The 22,577-nt window shown below is 44.9% G+C and overlaps 1 protein-coding gene across 1 annotated transcript; it reads right to left on the reverse strand.

Annotated features, from left to right (window-relative positions):
- Positions 1-191: 191 nt before the first annotated feature.
- On the reverse strand, positions 192-21,920 carry LOC309551090 (perilipin-3-like). Its single transcript, XM_082251538.1, has 8 exons — positions 21,843-21,920; positions 16,669-16,864; positions 8,190-8,272; positions 5,990-6,287; positions 4,274-4,388; positions 2,219-2,303; positions 1,999-2,124; positions 192-559 (listed from the first exon to the last, which is right to left on the reverse strand). The coding sequence occupies exons 1-8, from the start codon at positions 21,897-21,899 to the stop codon at positions 206-208; spliced, it is 1,314 nt and encodes a 437-aa protein (XP_082107664.1). The 5' UTR covers positions 21,900-21,920; the 3' UTR covers positions 192-205.
- Between the last annotated feature and the right edge of the window lie 657 nt (positions 21,921-22,577).

Below are 22,577 nucleotides of genomic sequence, written 5' to 3' on the forward strand. Positions count from 1 at the left end.
AGAAACCAGCTTCAGATCATGTTAGTGTATTTTGACAATCATACAAGGCAGTTTCAGAATGAAGTTTACAAAGTGCTAGTTTAGGAAAAAAGTGCAGCAGAGGAGATTCAGTGCAGTTACATTGTGTTGAACACCTTTGTTTTAAGAATCATATCTCCCCCCTCCAACTCCCTTTACAAAAGCAAAGAGCAGAGCATCCAGTCACTTATTCTTTGAGGTCTTCTGGAGTTTCTGGACGCTCAACAATCTGAGGGGCAAATGGTCCCGCCACCCAAGTCAACGGGGTGTTTGCCATTACATAGCTGAAAAGCTCATTGACGTGTTCATGAACCTGAGTGGCTTTTGCACGGCTCTGTGCCAGAATTCCAGCCGAAAGATCACCAAGTGAGCGATCGGAGGCAAATGAGGTGTGCAGTTCTTGTACGTTCTGTCGCAGGTGCTGCATGCGCTCCTGGATGTTGGCTTGAAGCCCTTGTGCCCCAGATATTAAGGTGAAGCATGTGGTCTGAAGCTGTTTAGTCATCATTTGGGTCATGCTGAGTACTCTGGAGTCAAGTGCCTGTAGAAGACAAGTCTATTACTCACAATGTAAAGTCTTATGACAGCAGAAATGTCCAGTGGGACAGAAAAGACAAGTTAGAAGGTACACCAAAATGGAAATTGCAGTGCCAAAAAATAAAAATGCACTTGGCCAAAAACTGAAAGATAACAGTATTATATAGCTATATATATATATATATATATATATATATATATATATATATATATATATATATATATATATATATATATATATATATATATATATATATATATATATATATATATATATATATATATATATATATAAAAGTCATGCACTTAAATATGAAGGTTAAGAAAAATATTCTATGTAGGTCTTCACACTGGTTCATTGCGCTTCTGTTGTATTAGCTCCGGTTTACACTAGAATTGGTGCAAATTTACTGCGGATTCCACACTGCATCAAAATCGCAACCCACTCATGCAAACCGATTGCAGAGTGTCAAGTTATTGACGCCCTGAAAAAAACGGTTTGCAAGTTGAAGGGTGATTTGCAGAAATCACCAATTCTGGTGCAGACAACCCCCCAAAATGCAATAGTCGTTAAAGATGTCTATATGCATGCACGTACTTTTGATGTGCAAATTGTCTTGAATACACAATGTAATATTTATGGACACTTTCTCCTATGCCTGGGAGGAATTTACATGAACCATGTTTTACCCAAGTTCAACCACACATGCAGAGAGCCATAGGTACTGTGAATGGAAAACCTGGGAACACCACTCCCCATGTACAATAAATTGATGCATGTTACTCCAAGATGGAAGCTGGGGGATCATGGTTGTATTCTTCACACTTTAAACTATCAAGAGGGCAATTGGCATTCCTCCATTACAGGGACTTCTATAGCACCAACAATGTGGCAAATATTAATGCATAGTCTGCAAGCTCAGTAAGGGACTGATGTGAATGTACAATATATAAGGCTCCCCAACTCACATACTAGAGCCAATTAACCTACCAGCAGACTTTATATCTGAAGTAAACTAACACAGGCAGAACATGCAAATTCCAGGCAGGTAGTGCCATGGTTAGGATTTGAACCAATGACTCTGCTGCTGTCAGGCGATCTGTTACCACAGTCATTGCGCTTTTGTCCTCTATACCAAAAGCCATATTCTGAATCGGGGCAATCACTACATAATACATACAAGTCCATTGTACTTCCTGTAAACTCTTAGCTGACTATTCCAATATCTGGCCAGGGGAGGAGTCACAGCCGCTTGGGTCACGTGGCCTCACAATTTTTAACTTAGTTGGTTTTCATATTAAAGGAAAATTAAGTGGTGCTGGCTTTTTGGTTTTATGAAAAAGGTATTTTTATTCAATTGAAATGTACATTAGTATTTGGAAGGAATCAAATTTACCACATTCATAAATCTAATACAGACCACATTTCTCATAATCCATTACCTGATCCCCACATCCATTTTCACCAGCAGCAGAGGTTTCTGCTTTTGGCTGCTGTTTGCTCCAATCAACCCATAGCTGGTGCAGCTTCTCTTTTCGTCCCTGAACACTCTGATTGAAAGACTCCACCTTGAAATAATGTGAGGAGGGGACAAAAAGCAGACAATGACTACTTTCAATTGTGCTGGACAGTTCACATGCATTAATGTACAATAACTCCTACCAGATCAAAAGTTTGGTGCAGTTGTGACAGAACCTCTGCAGTGCTCATCTGGGCGCTCCTCACCTTGCCCAATGAGTGCTGGTATGCGCTGTCGGGATTATAAAAATGGATTTAAAGAGCCATGTATATTCAGTCTCATATAGATTCTGAACAACATAGTTTCCATTTTGTTTGAAGGTGAAGGAAAGTTCATATATGTCCTCTTGCAAAAGGTCTTACAAGAGAGTAGAATTTCAACAGAGGTCTTTGTATTTCTTTTAAGATCGTAAATAAGGTGATACATTGACATCTCTATCAGATAAGACTCAGTCAGCCTGACGCTATACCAGATGTAAGGGGGGTGATATCCCCTTAATTGTATTCTAAAGATGAAAAGGTTCATTTAGAAAATATATTTTTAAGATCCATTGTGTGTGAGAAGATATTAGCCATAATTATGTCATTATGTAAGGCATATACATATATATTTAGAAATGGTTTGTCTACCATATGTTAGGTTTATATTCTTGCTAAATAACAAATCTTACTAGGTAAAATAATTCCACTTAAATTACTTCATTTTAAAGGCATGTGGTAGGAGTGTTTATATAAGAATTGCTTTAGAATAGACCAAGTAATAGATCTTCCAATCCAAGTCCAAATGTCTGACAGTTATGGCAGAATTCAAATAATTAATGGACTTTCACTAGCAAGAGGTCAATAAGGTCATCAGATAAGGATTTGTTCTAATTATTTTAAACACAAAATCTAATGAACGGTACAATACTGCCCTTTTTGGACGAAATACCAAATGCAGTCTTGGGGTAATTTAGATATTTCCCAATATAGAAATATTATATTATATAAATATTATTGAAATGGCATCACTTGCCAGGGTGAATGATGGAGATTAGATGGACATTTATGTATGTACTGAGTGTATGGACAAAGTTTTATGTTGTGTTTTATAGTTAGTCTTGAACATAGAGAAATCATCCTTTAATTTTGTTATACAAGTATTGGGTTAATTAGGAGAGGTTTGACTATGACCTCACCACTTAAGGTATAGACTATCCCAACCAATGGGGATAATGTTCCTCCCTCTGGGTTTAACTTATGGTAATTTTAATAGTCCTTTGTTCAATAACAAAAAAAGAGAGAACCCAGATGTGAGACAGGACACATTACATTGCCCAACATACAATACACATACATCACACACTACTACATCCCATTTATAGACTCATCCAGACATACTCCCATCTTGCTCCATCATTCATCTGAAACTTTGAGGGACGTCAAAAGAAACTCCTCCCTCACTGTCCACCATCTTAAGAAAGGCGTCCATCTTAGGACTCTGGTAACGACCATTTGAAGCTAGCAGCCATCTTAAGTGTGGTAAATATGCCTTGCTGTGTTATTTGATTTTATTCAATATTGTTTGTTTATTTCTTTCCATAGGTTTTATATTGCATATTTAAGGGTAATAAGATTACAATCCCAGCCGTATAAACCATAGTAGATTTTTATCTAAAAAGCTGATTTGTTTATACATTTTTATTAATATCAGATTTAGCGCATTATTGCGAATTTAGTCTTCCGTTTTTCATGGCTTATTCTCGCTCCATCTGCAGTGAAACGACTTTCGGCTATGCAATCCGCAGACAATTGTGGTCCGTTTATATAGAACACTTATGGTTTATGCTATACCTGGAGAAATGGTAATCTTGCCTTCACTTCGTTTCAGATTCACTTTCATTATTGAGCTAAACATCACATTGCATTGATTGTTTGAAGTTAGTATTTTCTGTAGAGTTATTTTTGTGTCATTTCTTGTTTGATCATATATTGTGAATAAATATTTTTATATATTCCATACTGTAGACTGTACTCACTAAGATTAGTATATGCTTTTAAAAAGAAAAATTAAAAAGAATTCGCTACATATTGATTTGTGGAAATAAGTGGAGATTCTCCTTGCTTATTGACACAAATAGACACCGTTATATTCAGAGCAGTATAAATATTCTGACATAATGGAAGTACGAGCGTGAGATATTATTAAATATTCTTACAGCACGGTGACGAATTCGTGAAGACAAGGAGCCCAGGCGCACATAGTAAGTCTGCTGATCTCTTTGCTGCTGCAATGGTGCAACCTCAAAACCCTCCACAGTGGATGCAAGCTGGGCTGTATAAAAAAAAAAAAAAATTCCGACAATACATTACAGTACAAACATTTACATAACTCAACAGGAAACAAGCTCTCAAATCTCAAGTGTTTGCCTTCAGCCAGGTAACAAGATAGTTTTATAGTGTCAAGTATAGTCTTTGAATATTTGTAATGTTGGCCTCAAGATTTGGTAAAGAGCTCTTATCCCAGTCATGAACACTCAAGTGAACCTGTGCCCAGGACTATGCCCATTAAGTACTTACATAGTCTAAAACAGTGTTTCTCAACTACGGTTTTTCTCAACTCCGGTCCTCAGGGCACACTAAAAGGCCAGGTTTGCAAGAAAACTGAAATACATCACAAGTGATATTTGCTGCTCAGTGATTGCAGTATTCTAGTCTGCATCTCCCCAAGGTAATACCTAAAATATGGCCTGCTAGTGTGCCCTGAGGACCGGAGTTGAGAAACACTGGTCTAAAACATCCTCATTACTGGTCTAAAACATCCTCATTAAACCTTTATAGCTATAGAAATGTGAAGGTCAGGGGGCAAAACCCCTACATAGTACACCGCTGCAATATATGCAGATTTAAGATTCATCCCTTTAAAGAGAACCCCCTTTCACCTGCAAGAACTGACAACACATTGTACGCTTGCTTAAATCCACACTGCTTCTCTGCAGCCAGTGTGCTCCCACACCACCATTTTGAAAAGGTTTTGTCCTCCTGTTCAGAGGTGCATGCTGAAGCTGATGGGAATTTTACTAAAAGGGAAGGTCTGCTTAAATAACCCTGGACCCAGGATACTTCCCTCGCCCACTCTTCATAAAAGATTAAGGTTTTCTGTAGTTCAGCAAGGGAGAACTGGGCAGGGCAAACACTACTCAGGATTTTGGTGCAGCCAACTTGTTGGCTCATTACAGATGCTATGAGCATGATGTGTTTCTGGTTGGATCAACTGTGTCAAGTACGAACTGCTTTACCATGCCTCCCATAAAGTGTACCCGTTACTTGGCTAGCGTGGGTGAATGACAGACCTGGACTAAGTCTTTAGTCTAGTATGCTTTTTACAACCTAGACTAGGTCAGTTTATGACCCCCATTACTATATGTTCTAAAGCATTGCCTAAAATGGTACACATGGTGTTCTGTTTAATTTTGTTAGCCTATTTAAACCTGCTCTAGTACATTTACACCCTCCAACTGACAAAGCTGCTGTCCAAGGTGCCCTTCATCCAGAGTGGGGACATGCCAGGTGGTGTTACTGGCCAAACCACCAGCTGGAGAGGGAAAAAACCCATAAGAAAAACAAATGCAGACACCATCTCTAATGATTGTTGAGCAGCAACATCTTTGGTTTTGGGTTCAACTGCAAAAAGATTAAACTCGTGCAAGGTGGAAGTAGTTACATCTCCCAGAGAACTTACATTTCTGTCAGTGCTAAAGGCACAAAGCTCTGATACACAGACCTCTGGCAATTCACTATCACTTAAAGGGCTTGACCCTTCTGAGTGGACAGGAAGGGAGAAGCAGCACATGACCATTGCAACACAACCTCTTAGTTTGTGTCGTTTTACTAACTACAACCCAACTATTACATATGGCTGCTTTAGCTACTTACATAGTTCTTCATCTGTCATGGGAAGGTAGTGATCAACCCATTCCTCAGTTTTCCCCAAAACAGTGTCCACACTGCTGGTCACAAACTGTCCCACATGAGACTCCATAACTGTGGGAACTGCAGATCGAGTGGCATTGATGCTGCCCTGAATGGCTCCTGTTGCCAGGCCCATGACACCGGACACAGCACCAGACACCACACCAGTTACAGTATCCCGAGCACCTGTCACAGTGCCTGTAACTGCACCAACAACTGCATCACGCGCTCCTGTCACCAGAGACTTGGCATCAGATACCACCTGCAGGGGGGAAGAAAAAAAGGTCACTCAAATGGTCAAAGAATTCAGGTGTCTTGGCAGGACCAAGACTATTTTGTTCATCCCACTGTAGGCTCCCCCTTGGCTTTGGTAGAACCAACACTTTGTATTCTTGTAAAATTGTATTAATGCCTATTTAATATGAATTATATAACCTACCACATGTCCCTTCTCTGTGTGTCCTTATAGGTTGTACATGTGATTCATACAATAAAATGTATTTGTCTAGTTGACCTCATTTAAAGTCCCACATCTTGGGCTTTGTTCATGTACATATTTAAGGATGGAGGCAACTAGACATGCAAGGTGGCAGATCACATTCTGTTTGCTCTGACTTTATATTCTTACACAACTGCATATTTCCCAGCCGTGACTATGTTAGGAACAAGTCTTATTTTGTTTCGCCCACTGTAGGTTTTCTTGCTGTGGCTTGACAAGTGAGACTATGCAAAGTTGGTTTACTTGTGTCAATCAGCCCCCCACTCATTTCAGTGAATTAGAACATGCCCTCTTGCAGAAGATTTACTAATCAGCTCAGGGTTCAGAAAAGAGCTGATAATCAGAAAATTAAAGTCTAAGGTTTATCATGCAACAAAGATTTCATACATACCACTGCTGCAAGAAATGCAGTAGCAGGACTCTTGTTGCCCACCAATCTAGCATGCAAGGAACTGCTGCAAGAAGCACATCTGGAACCACACAAAGCAATCCACTCATACCCACCTTTGGGAAGCTGCAGAGCGGGAGAGTGATGGGAGTCAGTGTTACATGAAGTGACAAATTGTTTTGACTATTATGAAATTTAATGAGTTATGAAATGTAATGAGTGCCATAAACAGTTCATAAAAAAAATGTATTGGATATTTTAAGCAAATATGTGCAACAGGGTTATTATAGTACACTTAGCCATCTGAACTTCTACTAGTCCAAGACCTAGAGAAGATGGGGTCCCTAATGAAACATTCAGCTGCATTAATAAAGTTCCTAAAATGTAAGAAAGCCACCCTAACACTAAAATCTCTAAGACAGTCCAACACTAACCTACCTAACCCTGCAAATACATGTTATACATACCTTTTTCAAGCCAATCCAGTCAGATCTCCAGCAGTGGAAGCTCTGCAGAGGACACAGCAGACAACGGCGACCTTAATAAACTTACTATGGGGCTGATGTCCTCTGCACCCACTGACATCTCAGTGTGGGATCGGGTAATCGGCAAAAAAAAGTTATGTATACCGATTTCTTCTTCTTCACAGATAGTGTTAAGATTGTTGATGTCTGTAGATGCCGGGATTTTAGTGTTGGACTTATTCTGTAAGTTCACACTTGCCAAGCTTAAAGTAAGTCCCGACTATAATTTACAAACAGGACCCCTTTTAAAATTACCCAATATGTCAAATTTGCTCAATCAAAACTATGCAAACCCCCCCCCCCCCCCAACACTACCTTTACATACACCTACCTTAAAACCAACACCTGTAGGTGCCCACATACTGCTCTGTTGGTTTCTGTAATTGCTACACAAATGCAGAAAAAGTACCATAGGCAATCTACCTCTCAAGCCGCCCCATCTGCATCCACTGACAGACAGGGCAGCTCTGCCCCACTCTCGTCCGATTTTGACTGACAGCAGCGAGAGCCAATGACTCCCACTGCTTTCAGACCAGTAACAAAGAACAAAGCCAAGAGCACTCACACTGCTGGATCGAGATCGCCCCAGGCAAGTATAATTGGAGGTCTGGGAGTTCTGATAAACGAAAAGGTTTACCTTTATGCAGAGGATACATTAAGATTCATTTTGATTAGACTGGCAGATCCAAGTCAGGTGACCACCAACGAAAAGTTTGTAAGAGCATTTCAAACCACTATGTAGTAGGCACTTACCTTTTTAGCTGGTTGCTGGAGAATAGGTAGAGAGGATTCCAGTTTATCCAGACCTTTGCAAGCCAGGTCGTTAGCGGCTGCAACTGAAATAAGTTAATACAGCATATCAATCCATGCAGAACTGGCGACCCATTTTCTTTGAGCCCTACTTAAGTCACAACACTTAAATATGGGGTTCTAAAGGCTTGAGGTCTGGCATTGCTGCTACTCTGACAAAGGAGCAGAACCCTGAATTACACAAGTGGCAGTTTTCATTGGCAGATTGTGGTAGAGATTCATCTTACTAGATGCAGATTAGGCAACCCCCCCCCCCCCAAATCTTTTGGATAGAGCAAGGAACGGTTATAACCCCTGTATTTTTGCTGTGTCTCACTACAAGGATTTCTTCACTTCATGTTCCATAACCAAACAGAAAGTGGGGGCAGATTCCTGAAAGGAAAGCCCTTGGGGACACCTAGGTCACCAGAACTAGTGTTCCAATTGGATAATTTTACCCTCCAAGTAAGGTGCTTGCTAGTGCTACTATAAAAACTGTAGTAGGATACCAGTGATCCAGAACTGACTGGGTGACAGCAAAGGTGGATAAATACAAAAAAAAAAAAAAAAAAAAAAAAAAAGAGGAGACCTTACTCTGATTTTATCTACAGCACCTGTACCATCTTGTTTTATGATAAATTGGTTAATATCACTCTAGTTTTACTTCATCCATTAGCGTCACCTAAATATTGTAGGACTGGCACTGCAGTCACATTATAATATTTGCAAAAGCACCACATAAGGAGACCCTGTTTACAGCATTGAAGTCTATTACTTCGTGTATATCACCACAATCCTACTATACCTGTGTAATACATACATACACCATTTATTGACCTACTGTTCTATGTATTGGATGATTGCAGCTTCACTATTGTATTGTTAGTGTAAAAATAAGGCAAGAAAAAAAAATTAAAGCACCCCGCCAAGCTTGTGCGCAGAAGCATATGCAAGTGTTCAAACCACACATGAGGCATCGCTGCAATTGTTAGAGCAAGAGCAAAGACCTCCCAACTCTAACTGGTAACCCATGAAATTGTTAAAGCGTTGCCTATGGAGTTTTAAGTACCAAGGTTTGTTGTGCAATTTTGAAGCATGACATGTTATGTAAAAATGTTATGCCAAGCAAATTGATACCCAAGAAAAAAAAAAAAAAAAAAAAAAAAAAAATAGTTCTTGTTCCAACTAAACGGAAAACAAAACCATTCACCCATGGGGCTGTCCCCATAGGCATAACACCACACCCTCTGCTCCAGCAAACCAGTTTGTTGTAAGCAGCGAGATACAAAAACCCATCCCTATATCAGAGGGGCGGGTGCTGCGTCTTTTCAATGGACTTTAGAAAAGGATTTTACGGTTAGGTTCTTAGAGAACTGGATTTGTATCATTCATTGACAGGCGCAGCTTTCATACTTATCCCATTGGGATGTCCCAAAACAGTATAGGCATGGGGGGGGGGTGGGAAGAACGCAACCAGATCGTAATGTAAACTCCAAAGGCTAAACTGGGTAACATGAAGCTCAGAGCAACAGGAGCTAACTCAGGAGAAAAAAAACCCTAAAGAGAAATAAAGATTCTCTTACGAAACTGCAGCCTGCAAAACCTTGCGGCCAAAAGGAAGCATTAAGATGCCAACAAATCAACCTTGTAGAATTTTGTTAGTAGTGAAAGTTAAAGCAGCGACTTGGTCGTCTGTGCACTAAGGACTGAACCACATCCAGAGTGCAAGGCAATTTCCTTGGGATGCTTAGGCCTAGGACATAAGGCAGCCAACACAATGTCTTAATTGAGATGAAGCCAACACAGGCACCTAAGGAAAAGTCAGATTAGGTCAGAGTACCACTTTATCTCTGGACCACCAAATAAGGCAGACAGGACAGCGCCACCAACACAGACACTCTTGCAAGCAGAAGTAACAGACACCAGAAAGGCAACCTTCGGTAAGAAAAGCAGAGAAATCTCCTAATATTCTAAAAGGGAGGCTTTTAAAGAACAGAAAAGGCAACAGGGATCTCCTCGGAGAAGCCAGACGACGAGGCCCCTGAACAAAGGTGCGAATCAAGCCATCAGTAGCAGACAGATGTTGGAAGTGAATAGCCAAGGCAGACACTTGGCCCTTGATAGTGCCCAAAGCCAATCGCTGCTCAACCCCTTAAGAAAGCCAAAACCCTAGCTATAGCAAAGGTGCAGCTGCAGCGATTCACACCATGAAAATGTACAATTTCCACTTGCGATGATAGATCTTCCTGGCCTTCAAAAGTATAGGAATCCCCGAGTCAGAAAGGACTATCCCTCAACACCTTGCTTTCAATAGCCACACTGTTAAGTCAGCGACTGTAAAGCAGGATGGAAGATCGGTCCCTGAGACAGCAAGTCTGCATACCAAGACTGCCGGGGCCAGTCTGGAATGACCAAAATGCCTTCAGCCACCCCTTGAACAAACCTCGGCAGGAGTACGAGCAGAGGAAAGGTATAGATCAGCCAACACTGGCTCCAAAAGAACCAAAGCGCCTGGAGTCGGCCAGAGGATCCCGAGACCTGGCCACAAACACATCTGAACTTTCCCGTTTAGTGAGACGCAACAGATCCACCTCTGGAGTCCCCACTGGACACAGGAGATTAAAATTCCGGATGAAGGGACCATTCCCCTTGATCCAACACCTGACTCGGGTAATCTGCCTGCCAATTCTCCACGCCTGGAGTGTGGACTGCGGAAAGAGCCAGAACATGAACTTCTGCCCAAACCAGAATCTCAGCCACCTCCATGGCCGCCAGGACACTCTTGGTGCCCCCTTGATTGATGTAAGCCATGGCTGTGCCATTGTCCGATTGTATCTGAACCGGAGACCCATGTAGCTGACTCGTCCAGTGGAACAGGCAAGGCTTGATCGCTCTGAGCTCCAGAATATTGATCAGCAAGGAAGACTGTTGACCAAGTCCCCTGGGCACAGCTTCCCAAGCACTCAACCCCAGCCCGACAGGCTGGTGTCTGGTGATCACTGTCCAGAACAGAGGCAGGAAGGACTTTCCCCCGACAAAGCTGGTGACTGGATCCACCAGGATAGAGCTGACCTTGTGAGATGGCTCAAACAAATCTTCTGGTCCCAACGACCGAGGGTCCCTGTTCCCATTTTGCAAGAACTTTTTTGCAGAGGTCTCGAGTGAGGAAAAAAAAAAAAAAAACACAGGACCGCCGCAAAGGTTGATAATATCAGACCCAGGGCCCTCATGCAAGTCTGTAGGGAAGACCGATCGGTTTCCAGCAGCAACCTGATCACCCTTTGCAACTTCTGAAGCTTTTCCAAGGGAAGAAAAAACGCTAGCCAGGGCAGAGGCAAGAGTCAGCCCCAGGTGTGACCCATACAGATGGAGTCAGCAGTTTTTAACTTTATCTTCCCTCTGAATTCCTGAAGGGTCTGAACTGTAATTGATATGTTCCCAAAGATCCAAATGAGTCTGCTCACAACAGGAGATCATCCAGCTATCCCAAAATGCAATTCCTCCTGACGTAACAAGGCCAGCACTGGGGCCAGGACCTTGGTAAAAACCTCTGGAAGCGGGACCAAGGTTAACCCCACAAGTGCTCCTCTGTCACCGCAAAGTGGAGATTTGATGTCCCTGGAATATGGGGGGGGGGGGGGGGGAACATACAAATATGCATCTTTGACATCAATGGAGGCCAGAAAACCCCGATTCAAAGATGTCACCACCGACCGAATGGACTCCGTTCAAAACTTCTGCACCCACACAAAGTGGTTAAGAGCCTTGAGATCCAGGATTGGATGCACCTTGCACTCTGGGCACTGAACAGGTTTGAATAGAAACCTTGAAAGCATTCCTGCAGAGGAACCAGCACAACCACTCCTTGAGCCAGGAGATCCTGCACAGCCTCCCAGGGATCTTTCAAACGATCCGGAGACAGGTGAAAAAACCTGTCCACCGGCCGGGACCAAAATTCAATCTTGTACCCAGAATAAAATCAGTTTGTGAACCCATTTGTCTTGAATGAAGGAAGTCCAGGGTTCCTGAAAGTGCAGATGCCCCCCCACCCCAGAAGCAGGTGAGGGCGCCCCTTCATGCTGAAGAGCACTTGTCCTCAGAACCGGGCTGACTGGGCTTGCCCCAGTGCTTCCTAGTCCCTCCAGAAGCTCTGAACCAGAACCTTTTCCTTGCACCCCAGAGGCACGAGAAAAAAAAATAAATAAATAAAAAGTCTACGAAAGTAAAGCACCCTGTACTAAGCAGGGGCCTTCCTTTACTGCTCAGAGGATTGAGGAAGAGTACTCTTTCCCCACCAGTCAGACCCTTGATCAACTCATCCAGCGAGTAGAAAAATAAGTTCCTTACGGGTAATGTCTTTTCCAGTAGTCTTTTCAGGACAGGCACCTTTGAGAGAACCTAAACCTTTGGGTGTGTAACGGTGCTGTCCTGAAAGACTACTGGAAAAACACATTACCCATAAGTAACTATTTTTCCCTTATTGTCTTTCAGGACAGGCACCTTGAGGATAAGCGAGTACTTACTCTTAGGGTGGGACAACCACCTGAAGGACCTTTCGCCCAAAGGCCTGATCTTTAGTGTACAGTAGGTCCAGTCTGTAGTGCTTGGTAAAAGTTGTATAACCAGGTTGCTGCCCGACAGATCTGCTCCAGGGTAGCCCCAGCTCTTTCCACCTGAGAAGCTGCCATAGCTCTAGTGGAATGTGCCTTGATAGGCACCTCCTTCCCAGAAAAACTATAGGGCTGACTAATGGCTAGTCTAAGCCATCTGGCTAATGAACGTCTAGATGCTTTAGCACCCTTATTCGTGCCAGCAAAAGAATTTGATTTCCTTAACTCTTTGTGATGGCTATGTATTGAAGAAAACATCCAATGTCCAACCTATTGAAGTTTACTTCCTGTTCCTTCACCGGATTTGAACAAAAGTTAACCCATTTCCTGGTCTCTATGAAACTTTTGTGAGACCACTTTAGGAAGAAAAGCCGGATCAATTTTAAAAATAATGCGATCCGAAAATATCTGCAGAAAAGGTGCTCTAACAGTAAAGGGCTTCGAGCTAACCTTTCTGGCGGTAGGGATTGCCACTGAGAAAAAAAACCCAAAAAAACCCTTGAGGGTTAAAAATTTCACCGTACAAGATGCTATAGGTTCAAATGGTTCTTTCAGGAGAGCCTGTAAGACCACAGATTAATACCACATAGGAAAGGGGAGATTTCCTGCCGGTCTTTGCATGTTTAAGGCTCTAAAGAACCAAATCACACAGGGATCCTTTGCCAAAGATGTCTCCAAGACGACAATAGCCAAAACTTAGCGTTTCAGGGTGCTGACAGCTAGACCCTTGTTTGCCCCCTCTTGCAGAAATTGGAGTACTGTCTCTGGGCTACCTACATCTAAGGAGCTTCTTGCGCACCAAAGCTTATTCCCAGTTATTCGGTAAATGCTCCCCATTTCCTTCTTTCTGCTTTTTACGCATTTCCTTCTTTTTAGCAGAGTTGTCACCAGTTGGTCTGAAAATCCTTTACTTAATAGTTCTTCCTTAGAAGCCAGGCTGCAAGGTTCCAAAGTTGCACCTGTGGACATAGTACTGGGCCCTGATCGAGAACATCCTCCCAAACTGGTAGAATCCACTGCTAGAATTTAGGACCGAGAACCATGGTCTCCTCGGCCAGTGTGGTGCTATGAGAATCAGCAGTATTTTCTCCTGAAATTCTCAGGACTGCGAAGAGGGAACGCATAACATTTGGGAAAGAGCCATGTTTGTGCGAGGGCGTCTACTCCAAGAGCTCCGTCCCATCTGCTCAGGGAAAAGGCGACAGTTTTGCTGAGAGGCAAAGATCAACGCTTTGTATTCCCCATTTTTGGGTTACCCAACTGAAAACCTCCTGATTTAGAGTCCAGTCGCCCTCCTTTACGGTTCTTCTGCTGAGGAAGTCTGCCAACTGGTTCAACTCTGAGGTGAACAGCTGAAAAGGGAGAGAACCTGGGCTTCGGCCACTGAAGGATCCTCTCTGCCAACACCCACAGGGCACTGCTCCTCGTTCCCCTTGTCGGTTGACACAAGTCACTACCGTGAAGTTGTCCAAATGGACCTGGATTCTGTGTGCCGGTAACTCCCCCTGGAAAGCTCTGGGCCAGTTCTGCTGCTCTGTTCCCTCCAGTTTGAGGATTGCTTCGCCTCTTTGGGCCCCCAAGACCCATGCACTAGCTTGGACCCCCAGATGGGCCCCCCAGCCTGTGCCACTTGCATCCATGGTGACAATGCTGGAAGCATCCGTGGCAACAATGCTGTAAGCTGTCTGGACCCATGGGAGGCCCTGAGATAGATTTGAGGCCTTCACACCACCACAGCAACCTTTTCACCTGTGCTGGGATGTGAATTAACAAAATCGAGAGAGCCCCGAGTGTGGTCCCAGGCCTCTAGGATTAACAGCTGTAGGGGACGGAAATGTAGACCCGCCCACTGTACTGCTGGGATAGCGGCTGTAAGCAACCGCAGTGTCGACATGGCTTGTCTTACCGAGATTGCTTGATTGTTTTGTAACAGGCCCACCACTCTATTTTTGTTTGTTGAGAGGCATAAAGACCTTTTGAATAGTGGAGTCTCCTCGTAGCCTAGGAACACGATCCTTTGTGTCGGCACTAGGGTGGATTTTTCTAAATTCAGCCACCATCCTAGGCTTTCCAAAACACGCCTTGCCTTTTGGAGATCCCTGTACAACTATTCCTGAGAAGGAGCAAACAGCAGCAGGTCATCTAGGTAAGCGATGACTGACAAACCTTGAAGGTGCATGAATGCCAAGGTCTCTGCCATGACCTTGATAAACATGCAGGGGGTGGGTAAGAGGTTAGCCCGAATGGGAGGGCCTGAAATTGCCAACATGAGGAATTTTTGGCCCTTTTCTGCAATGGGAATGTGCAGTTAGGCGTCTGAGGTCCCATTAAGGCCATGATAATTGGGGGGGGGGGGGGGGGAATAGTTATTGAATAGATCGAATCCATCCTGAACTTTGTTAACAACTGAATGATTCAGGGGCTTTAGTTTCAAGATCAGTCTAACTGCCCAAGGGTTTTTGTACCACAAAGACGTGGGTGTAAAACCCCCCTCCTACCTCCCTCAGTGTTACCTTCAGCTTTGAGGGAGGAGTGTATGGCCGAGGCCTTTTTCCTGCATTTTGGTAATGGTAATGAGCATTCTGCGAGGAAGGGCTTGAAAATTCCGGTTTAAGATTTCCCCAAGGATGAGTCCCGTGCTTTTTTCATGGAGTCTGCTCTTTTGTCCATGGGATCAGGAAGCAAACCCATATCCTCAAAGGCTAGGTCTGTATGTCTAGAGACCCGAGAAAAAGCTGCGTCCAGTTTTGGTGACTTGTTCCAGACCACAAAGTTGGAAAAGGGAAACCTTTAGAGCCCTGGAAGAGAAAGGCTCTTTCTGGATCCCACCATTCTTCCTTAACAGCATTTATCAGGACCTCATGTACTGGGAAAACTAGGTTTGCCTAAACCCACATACATCTGATCATTGAGGGACAAGGTCTTTTCCTCCTGAATTCCCAATGAAGTGTGGATAGCCCCCAGAAGGCCCCCACCTCTTCCAGGGTCAGTTTGTAGCTAGAGGTTCTGGTGGATTCCCCATCCGAACCCTCCGCTTCGGATTCCCGCTTCCTCCCATGAGGGTGGAAGACAATGCCAGGCCGGAGCCTCCCCATCTCCTGGTTTACACACCACAGGAGACCTGGGACGAGCACCCGAACAGGCACCGCTGGAACTCTGCATCTGAGGACCGGGTAAGGCCCCACCAGACAAACTAAAGGGAGAGGGGGTCCCTCCCTCTTTCTCCCCCCCCCTCCCCACTCCTGCCACCCAGCACGGAACCTGACCACACCCACTTCTGAGTGATCCCTGTCGGGGGGGGGGGGGGGGAGGGGTTGAATCTGCCTCTCACCTGTATTTAAACTAATATGTATCGCGTTTCATGTGCTAGGTGGGAGGAGCCTATATCTCAATTAAGCTGTCCTGGAAGAGGACTTGGGAAAAATATTTTCCATTGCCCACACTAAAGATGGCAGCGCGGTCGACATGCATGTGGTCAGGGACCCCCAATATGAAGGCCTTAAGATCTACAACCAGACCCAGCAGGAGAGCAAAAAAAAAAAAAAAAAAGAAAAAAAAAGCCACCCCCCCAGGACGCCAAATGCCCCAACTATCAAATATAAAAAAAGATGCCTATACTTCGAGAGCAAAGCAGTGCGATTTGAACCCATTCAGAATAAATGGGCTCAAATTGCACCACACCTATTTGCATGAAATGCAATTCACATGAAGGTTATAGCAAGAACTGGGGTTTAATATTATACATTTTTCGGTTCAGTTTTTTTATGCTGGCTGTATTAAGTGTCCAGTAATGTTTACTTTCTATAACCAATGCAATTGCAATCACCACTTACTTTGTGGCTCCAGCCTGCTTACAATGGGCTTTGATCCAGTGACTGCAGCCTCAGTTAAGGTCTTTGCTCCCATCTCAGCGACGTCGCACACACTGCGGATGTAGGGATGACTGTCCTTTGTAGAGGTGTATACGCCACTGACCATACTGCAGGCTGAGCTCACTAGGGGTATATTGGCAACACGTTCCACCAAATTCTAGAGAAAAAAAAAAAAAAAAAAAGACTACATGATCTATCCAAATCCAGCAACAAAACCAAAGTCAAATCAGGTAAGTTTTTTTTTTTTGGTAAAGAAAGTGCTCAAGTAGGTGGTAACCCTTGAGCAAAATTTAAAGTTAAATAAGCAGATTTACAGAACAGACAAGCGAACTGTAGAGAAAAGTTTTGCAAACAGTTCACACCAATGTTGCAGCATGGGAAAATTCTGCAGATGTCCCTTGCCAGCTCTAAGCCCAAGAAATGAGCAATTGCATGACTGCTGATCGTTCAGTTCTGACCCTGTTGGAGAACAGAGTAGTGACAATTCACCCTGCCCCTCCAGTAATTACAGAGTGCCAGGAAGGGGAACAGCTAGCTACATGCTGAAAGGCCGAGCCAGCTGCTGATCAGGCATCTGGGTGGATCTGAACATGGTCAGGTTCCTTCCAGAGACTAGAGTGGCTCCAACATAAGCTTGCTCTTTCAGGACCCAGAATCAGCTTAAGTGCACTCCTGTGATCCAGAAGGAGACATTTGACCACCCTTAAAATCAAATGCAGGCCTTCCACCTCCTGAGCTGCCAATGAGATCACACTGGAGTCATGGAGATGAGGCTACAAACCATAAAAAAAAAAAAGTTCAGTTAAAAATGGAGCCTGGAGCCATCTACATTTTTTGAGAGGTTCCATGCAACCTCTGCCTAGGAATTCCTTCATTATGCTCACTTGCATTTAGGCTTAACATAAAGGGCAGCCAATCAGCATGGGGCCAAGTAGTAAGTGGAGATCACTGGAGTAGCAATGCATAATACAGTGAATCCAAACTCTAGATGGATCCCACAGGTATAGAGCATGCATAGATACACTGGTACAAGCTGGACTAATGTAAAAATATCCACACATGGAATACTTAAGAGCGATGCTAAAGCCCAAATTTTACCTGAATGCATTTTGTACATTATTAATGTAAAAATATTTAAAGTGGAGTTCCTGCCATGAAAAAAATGTTCAATAAAAATACCCCCAGGACAGTCAGGGTTAGTACATTCCACAATGGATAGCGTCTGTACTGTCCTGGGTCGCACTTACCTACAAGAAGAAATACTTACCTTTAAAAATTTCTCCAGCGCTGCCATCTCAGATGTGGGCAGCTGAAGCCAGCACGATCCTCTTCTGTGTCCTCTTCTCCCAGAATGCGCCTGCACCGGCCCCGCACGTCACTTGCGGCGCTGCATTCCTCCACAGCTTCTGGGCATGCCCAGAAGCTGTTTAGCAGGGAATGCGGCGCCGCACCGAAGTGACGAGCGGGGTCGGTGCCGTCGCATTGATTCCTGGGAGCGATGGCGTTCAGCTCCCAGGAATCATTGCAAACTGGAAGTGACGGCACAAGGGAGGAAGTGGAAGAAAAAGAGTATATTTCTACAACAAGTAAAAAAAAAAAAAAAACAGCAACTATCCATTTCCTTTTCAGGTGACGAAAAGCAAGCGGATGGCCACAAAATCGATTATGCGGCCGGAACTCCGCTTTAAGCATTTTGGCCTCTCGCCCCCTCTTATACCTGAGCCCTCATTCAAACCAGCGCTGTGCACGTCTGCAGCTCTTCTCCCCTCACTTCTGGGTCTCACTGGCTTTGCTGGGGCACCCGGAGCCATTGGCCAGGCCTGCCTACAGTTATCAGATATCAGAGTTACTATAACCCCACCTGTCCTACAAAGTCAAACATGAAGGCCAAACCTGAGGATATTGTGAACTAAAGCAGCAGCTTGGACAAGTATGACAACATAGAAGTCCAGTTGAATGACCAGCTAGTAGCTATACCATGACCTGTATAAAATGGGCACCTTCACACAATAGGAGGTGGAACACAAGGTGGAGGGGGAACAGGAACATGACTTCAGGTGGATAGAAACAGCCAGATACCATGGCAGGATGATCTGGCTGTTGGGAGTGCCTAGGACAGAAGAAGCCATGGGCTGGTTCAGCAAAACAAGCACCACCAAAAACACATTGTATTACTTGCCCCCTATGCCTTTCAACTCATCTCCCCTCCCCCCACAAAATGAAAATCGATTCACCAGTATGATGCCATCTTTTGGACACCTTCCAGGCACTGGGTCTGAACCAGGGTGGCAGTTGTGTAGGAATTACTGCCGACTGGCTCAGACAGGTTGAGAGTACAAATAGTCAGATGGTTTCTGCTGGGACATACAGATAGCAAGGCGTTTACATGGATTTCTACAGCATCCACCAACCACCAATAGAAGCTCATGGTGGACTGACCCCATTACATCCATCAAAACACTGATTTCTGTTCAAGGTGCATCATACCTTTAACTCATGGTTAAAGTACCTTCTAGTTCCCTACCTGAAAGATTCTAAAGGCTGTTTTTTTAACATACATGTCATACTTACCTGCTTTGTGCAATGGTTTTTGCACAGGAGCAGTCCCAATCCTATTTTTGGGTTCCCTGCCAATGGACTGGCTCCTCCTGCTTAGTGCCCCCCCCCTCCCATAGCAAGCTTACTAATTGGGGGTACTCGCAGAGACAAACCTCAATAGACTTTCCGTTTGCCCACACAGCCAATGGCTCCTACTGCTGTGTGAGCCAATGAGGGAGAGACCCAGGAGAGCGGCTACTCTCGCACATTGCTGGATTTAGATGGGGGGGGGGGGGGGGGAAATCAGGTGTGAGTGTAAGGGGGGAGCTGCTCCCAGAGGTTTACCTTGATGCATAGAATACATTAAGGTAAAAACCGACCTTTAGATCCACTTTAAAGCCTTGAAAAAAGGATAAAGAGTCGATGCAGCCCTAAAGAAGCTGCTGCTCAAAGCCCTGACAGTGAATCACATGACCATGCTGAAGCACTGGCTTCCACCAAACAGATCAGCGTTAGGGGGCGTGTCACCCCTTGGCAGAACCTAAACACGAGAAATCTAGAACAGTTGTTCCAGAGCAGGAACGCAAGACATAAGCCAAGACAATTTCTCTTGGGGGGGGGGAAATACAATTTGTCTCAATGTCCCTTTAGGTCCCATGCACCCTGATGTTTAGGCCCAATGCATGGAGCTCAGGCTTTTAGCTGCAGGTGGAGGTGTCTGTCCAGACCCACTGCCAGCAGCCTGACAACCTGTCAGCTGACATCCAAATTTAGGGCAGTATGCACCAAGACACTGCCATCAATTCAGGCAGTTCTTACTAAACACTTTAAGAATCCATTACCAAGGCAATGACATTCTTAAATTACGGACACTTCTCAGATTGTGACAGGGAAAATAGTGCCCCATCAGTGGGAGGAATAGTACCTTAAATCATGGAGGGGGGGGGGGATACTGCCCCATCAGTGGGAGGAATAGTACCTTAAATCATGGAGGGGGGGGGGGAATAGTGACCCATCAGTGGGTGGAATAGTACCTTAAATCATGGAGGGGGGGGGGGGGGAATAGTGCCCCATCAGTGGGTGGAATAGTACCTTAAATCATGGAGGGGGGGGGGGAAATAGTGCCTCATCAGTGGGAGGAATACTACCTTAAACCATGGGGGGGGGGGGTGGAGGAATAGTACCTTAAAGTGGAGTTCCACCCTAAAATGACACTTACCTCCATCTTCCAGGTCACCTGAAAAACAAATGGATATTTTTTTTTTTTTTTTTTACTTACCTCATACAGAAGAAAATATACTTCCTTCTTCCTCCCCTCGGCGGCCACGGCGAGTCGTCACTTCCTGGCTTTGCATGCCCAGAAGCTGTGGAGGGATGACGCGCGTGCACCGGAAGTGACGGCGGGGGCGGGGCCGGTGCAGTGCATCGTGGGACCAAAGAAGACAGAAGAGGACGCAGAAGAGGATCGCGCTGGCTTCAAGCTGCCCACACCTGAGATGGCAGCGCTGGACAATACTTTTTCAAGGTAAGTATTCGTCCTAAAAGGTAAGTGCAACCCGGGACAGATCAGAGGCTAGCCATAGTGGAATGTACTAGCCCTGACTGTCCCGGGGGTATTTTTATTAAAAAAAAAAAAGTATACCAGGGTGGAACTCCGCTTTAAATCATGGAGGAGAGGGAGGGAAAGTGACCCATCAGTGGGAGGAATAGTACCTTAAATCATGGGGGACCCACAAAGGCAGCATACATGCATATAAAGTGCCACAGTTGGAGGCCACTGCTCTAATATACAATAATGCAGTGGCGGCTGGTGCTCCATGGCCCAGGGGAGGGAGCAGCAGATGGACCACACCATACACAACCACCCCTCCCTTGTGGCCGGCTCACTCACCCTGGACATGAGGGCAGTCGGCAGCTTCTCCATCGGTCTCCTGCGTCTCCTCTCTCCTCGGCCAATGGCATGGCTTCTTTCGGCTAATTGGGAAACGAGTCTCAGGACCCACTTCCTGATTGGCCAGGAGGAGAATTCATGTGAAAATAAAAAATATTCATTCGCTATTGTCACACAACTGGGTGGGCTCAGGGCGCACTGCTCTGCTCCTGGAGCCCACCCTATTTTTTGAAGCCTAGTGGAGCCTCTGGCTCTAATCATGTGCTTCAAAAAGAAAAAAAAACCCGACCATAGGAATCCATCCATGCATCCAGCACCCTGCATGGAGATTAGGGGGGGCCAGACGCATGGATGGGGGGGGGGCAGCACCAATGCACCCCCAATGGACAGGTCACCCCTGCAATAGAGGTGAATGGTTGCAATGTTACATACATTCATAGTTCCTGGGAACAGATCCTATTACTGGAACAATATAGAAATATCAGCTCCTGTGTAACATTGTAACAGTCATGTGTATTGGAGGATCTGTCTATGGGAATGGATGAACACAGACATGATTCTTATCCCCAGGGGACAGATCCTGGAATACACAATACAGATGATTGGTTACAATGTTACACAGGATCGCTCCTGGAATGATAGAATACACAGCAGACAGTGGTGTCCGGGGGATACAATGTAACAGAGGGTTCCCCGGGCTCCTCACCTGTTGCTCGGGGCTCTGCTCGGTCAGATCGGAGGTGTCGGTACCGTTGGAAGCCATGTCGGAGTCTCCGGTGCAGAGTGATGACATATCCCGGTCGGTAGAGAGATCACACTACAAAGACAAGACAGCCAAAGGGCATCAGCGCCAGCTAAAAAGAAACTTCTCGCCCGCTAACAGCAGGTGTGATGACATCCCGCTGAGACTCCGCCCCCACCCTGAAAACTCACCAGCTCCTCCTTGCGATTCCTCTACCACCTCCCACACTCGCCTTATAAGAGCGGTGTGACGTCAGCGCTTGATTGGGTTCCTGCGAGTGAGGGGCGGGTCCTAGGAGAGAAGGGCGGGGAGTGTCCTGGCGGCTGTGATTGGGGTCAGGGCTGCTGTTAGGAATGATGGGGCCCCGTACAGCCTACCTGATGGGGCCCCCTTCAACCCCATCCCTGGCCCCGCCTCAAAACAAAATGCAGGTTTGTCACCGTTTACGTATATATGTGCGGGACCAACATGCATGTTTGCAATTACTCATGAACAAGGGGGAATGGGGGCTTTAAAAAGGTTTTACATTTTATTTTAATTATGTTACTTTGTGCAAAGTTGCTGGGGCTATTATGATGCAGGGATGACCAAGATATCACCCTTCCAATCCAGGGACGTGCCAGTGTTCTGTCAGAATAGCGCTACCTATCAGATTCTGCTACCGGAAGTAATATACAGACTAGAACAACTTACTGCGCA

The sequence above is a fragment of the Pelophylax lessonae genome, assembly GCF_965119305.1.
Source record: "Pelophylax lessonae genome assembly, chromosome: 3".
NCBI classification, from domain to species: domain Eukaryota; kingdom Metazoa; phylum Chordata; class Amphibia; order Anura; family Ranidae; genus Pelophylax; species Pelophylax lessonae.

Bases quoted from the DNA above. Each gene is read 5' to 3' on its own strand.
- LOC309551090 (XM_082251538.1), bottom strand. From the start codon at position 21,899: ATGGCTTCCAACGGTACCGACACCTCCGATCTGACCGAGCAGAGCCCC. The intron at 2,125-2,218 runs GTAGGAGTTATT...CATTATTTCAAG, and splicing joins TGCACCAAACTTTTGATCTG to GTGGAGTCTTTCAATCAGAG. The intron at 560-1,998 runs GTAATGGATTAT...TGTCTTCTACAG, and splicing joins AAAATGGATGTGGGGATCAG to GCACTTGACTCCAGAGTACT.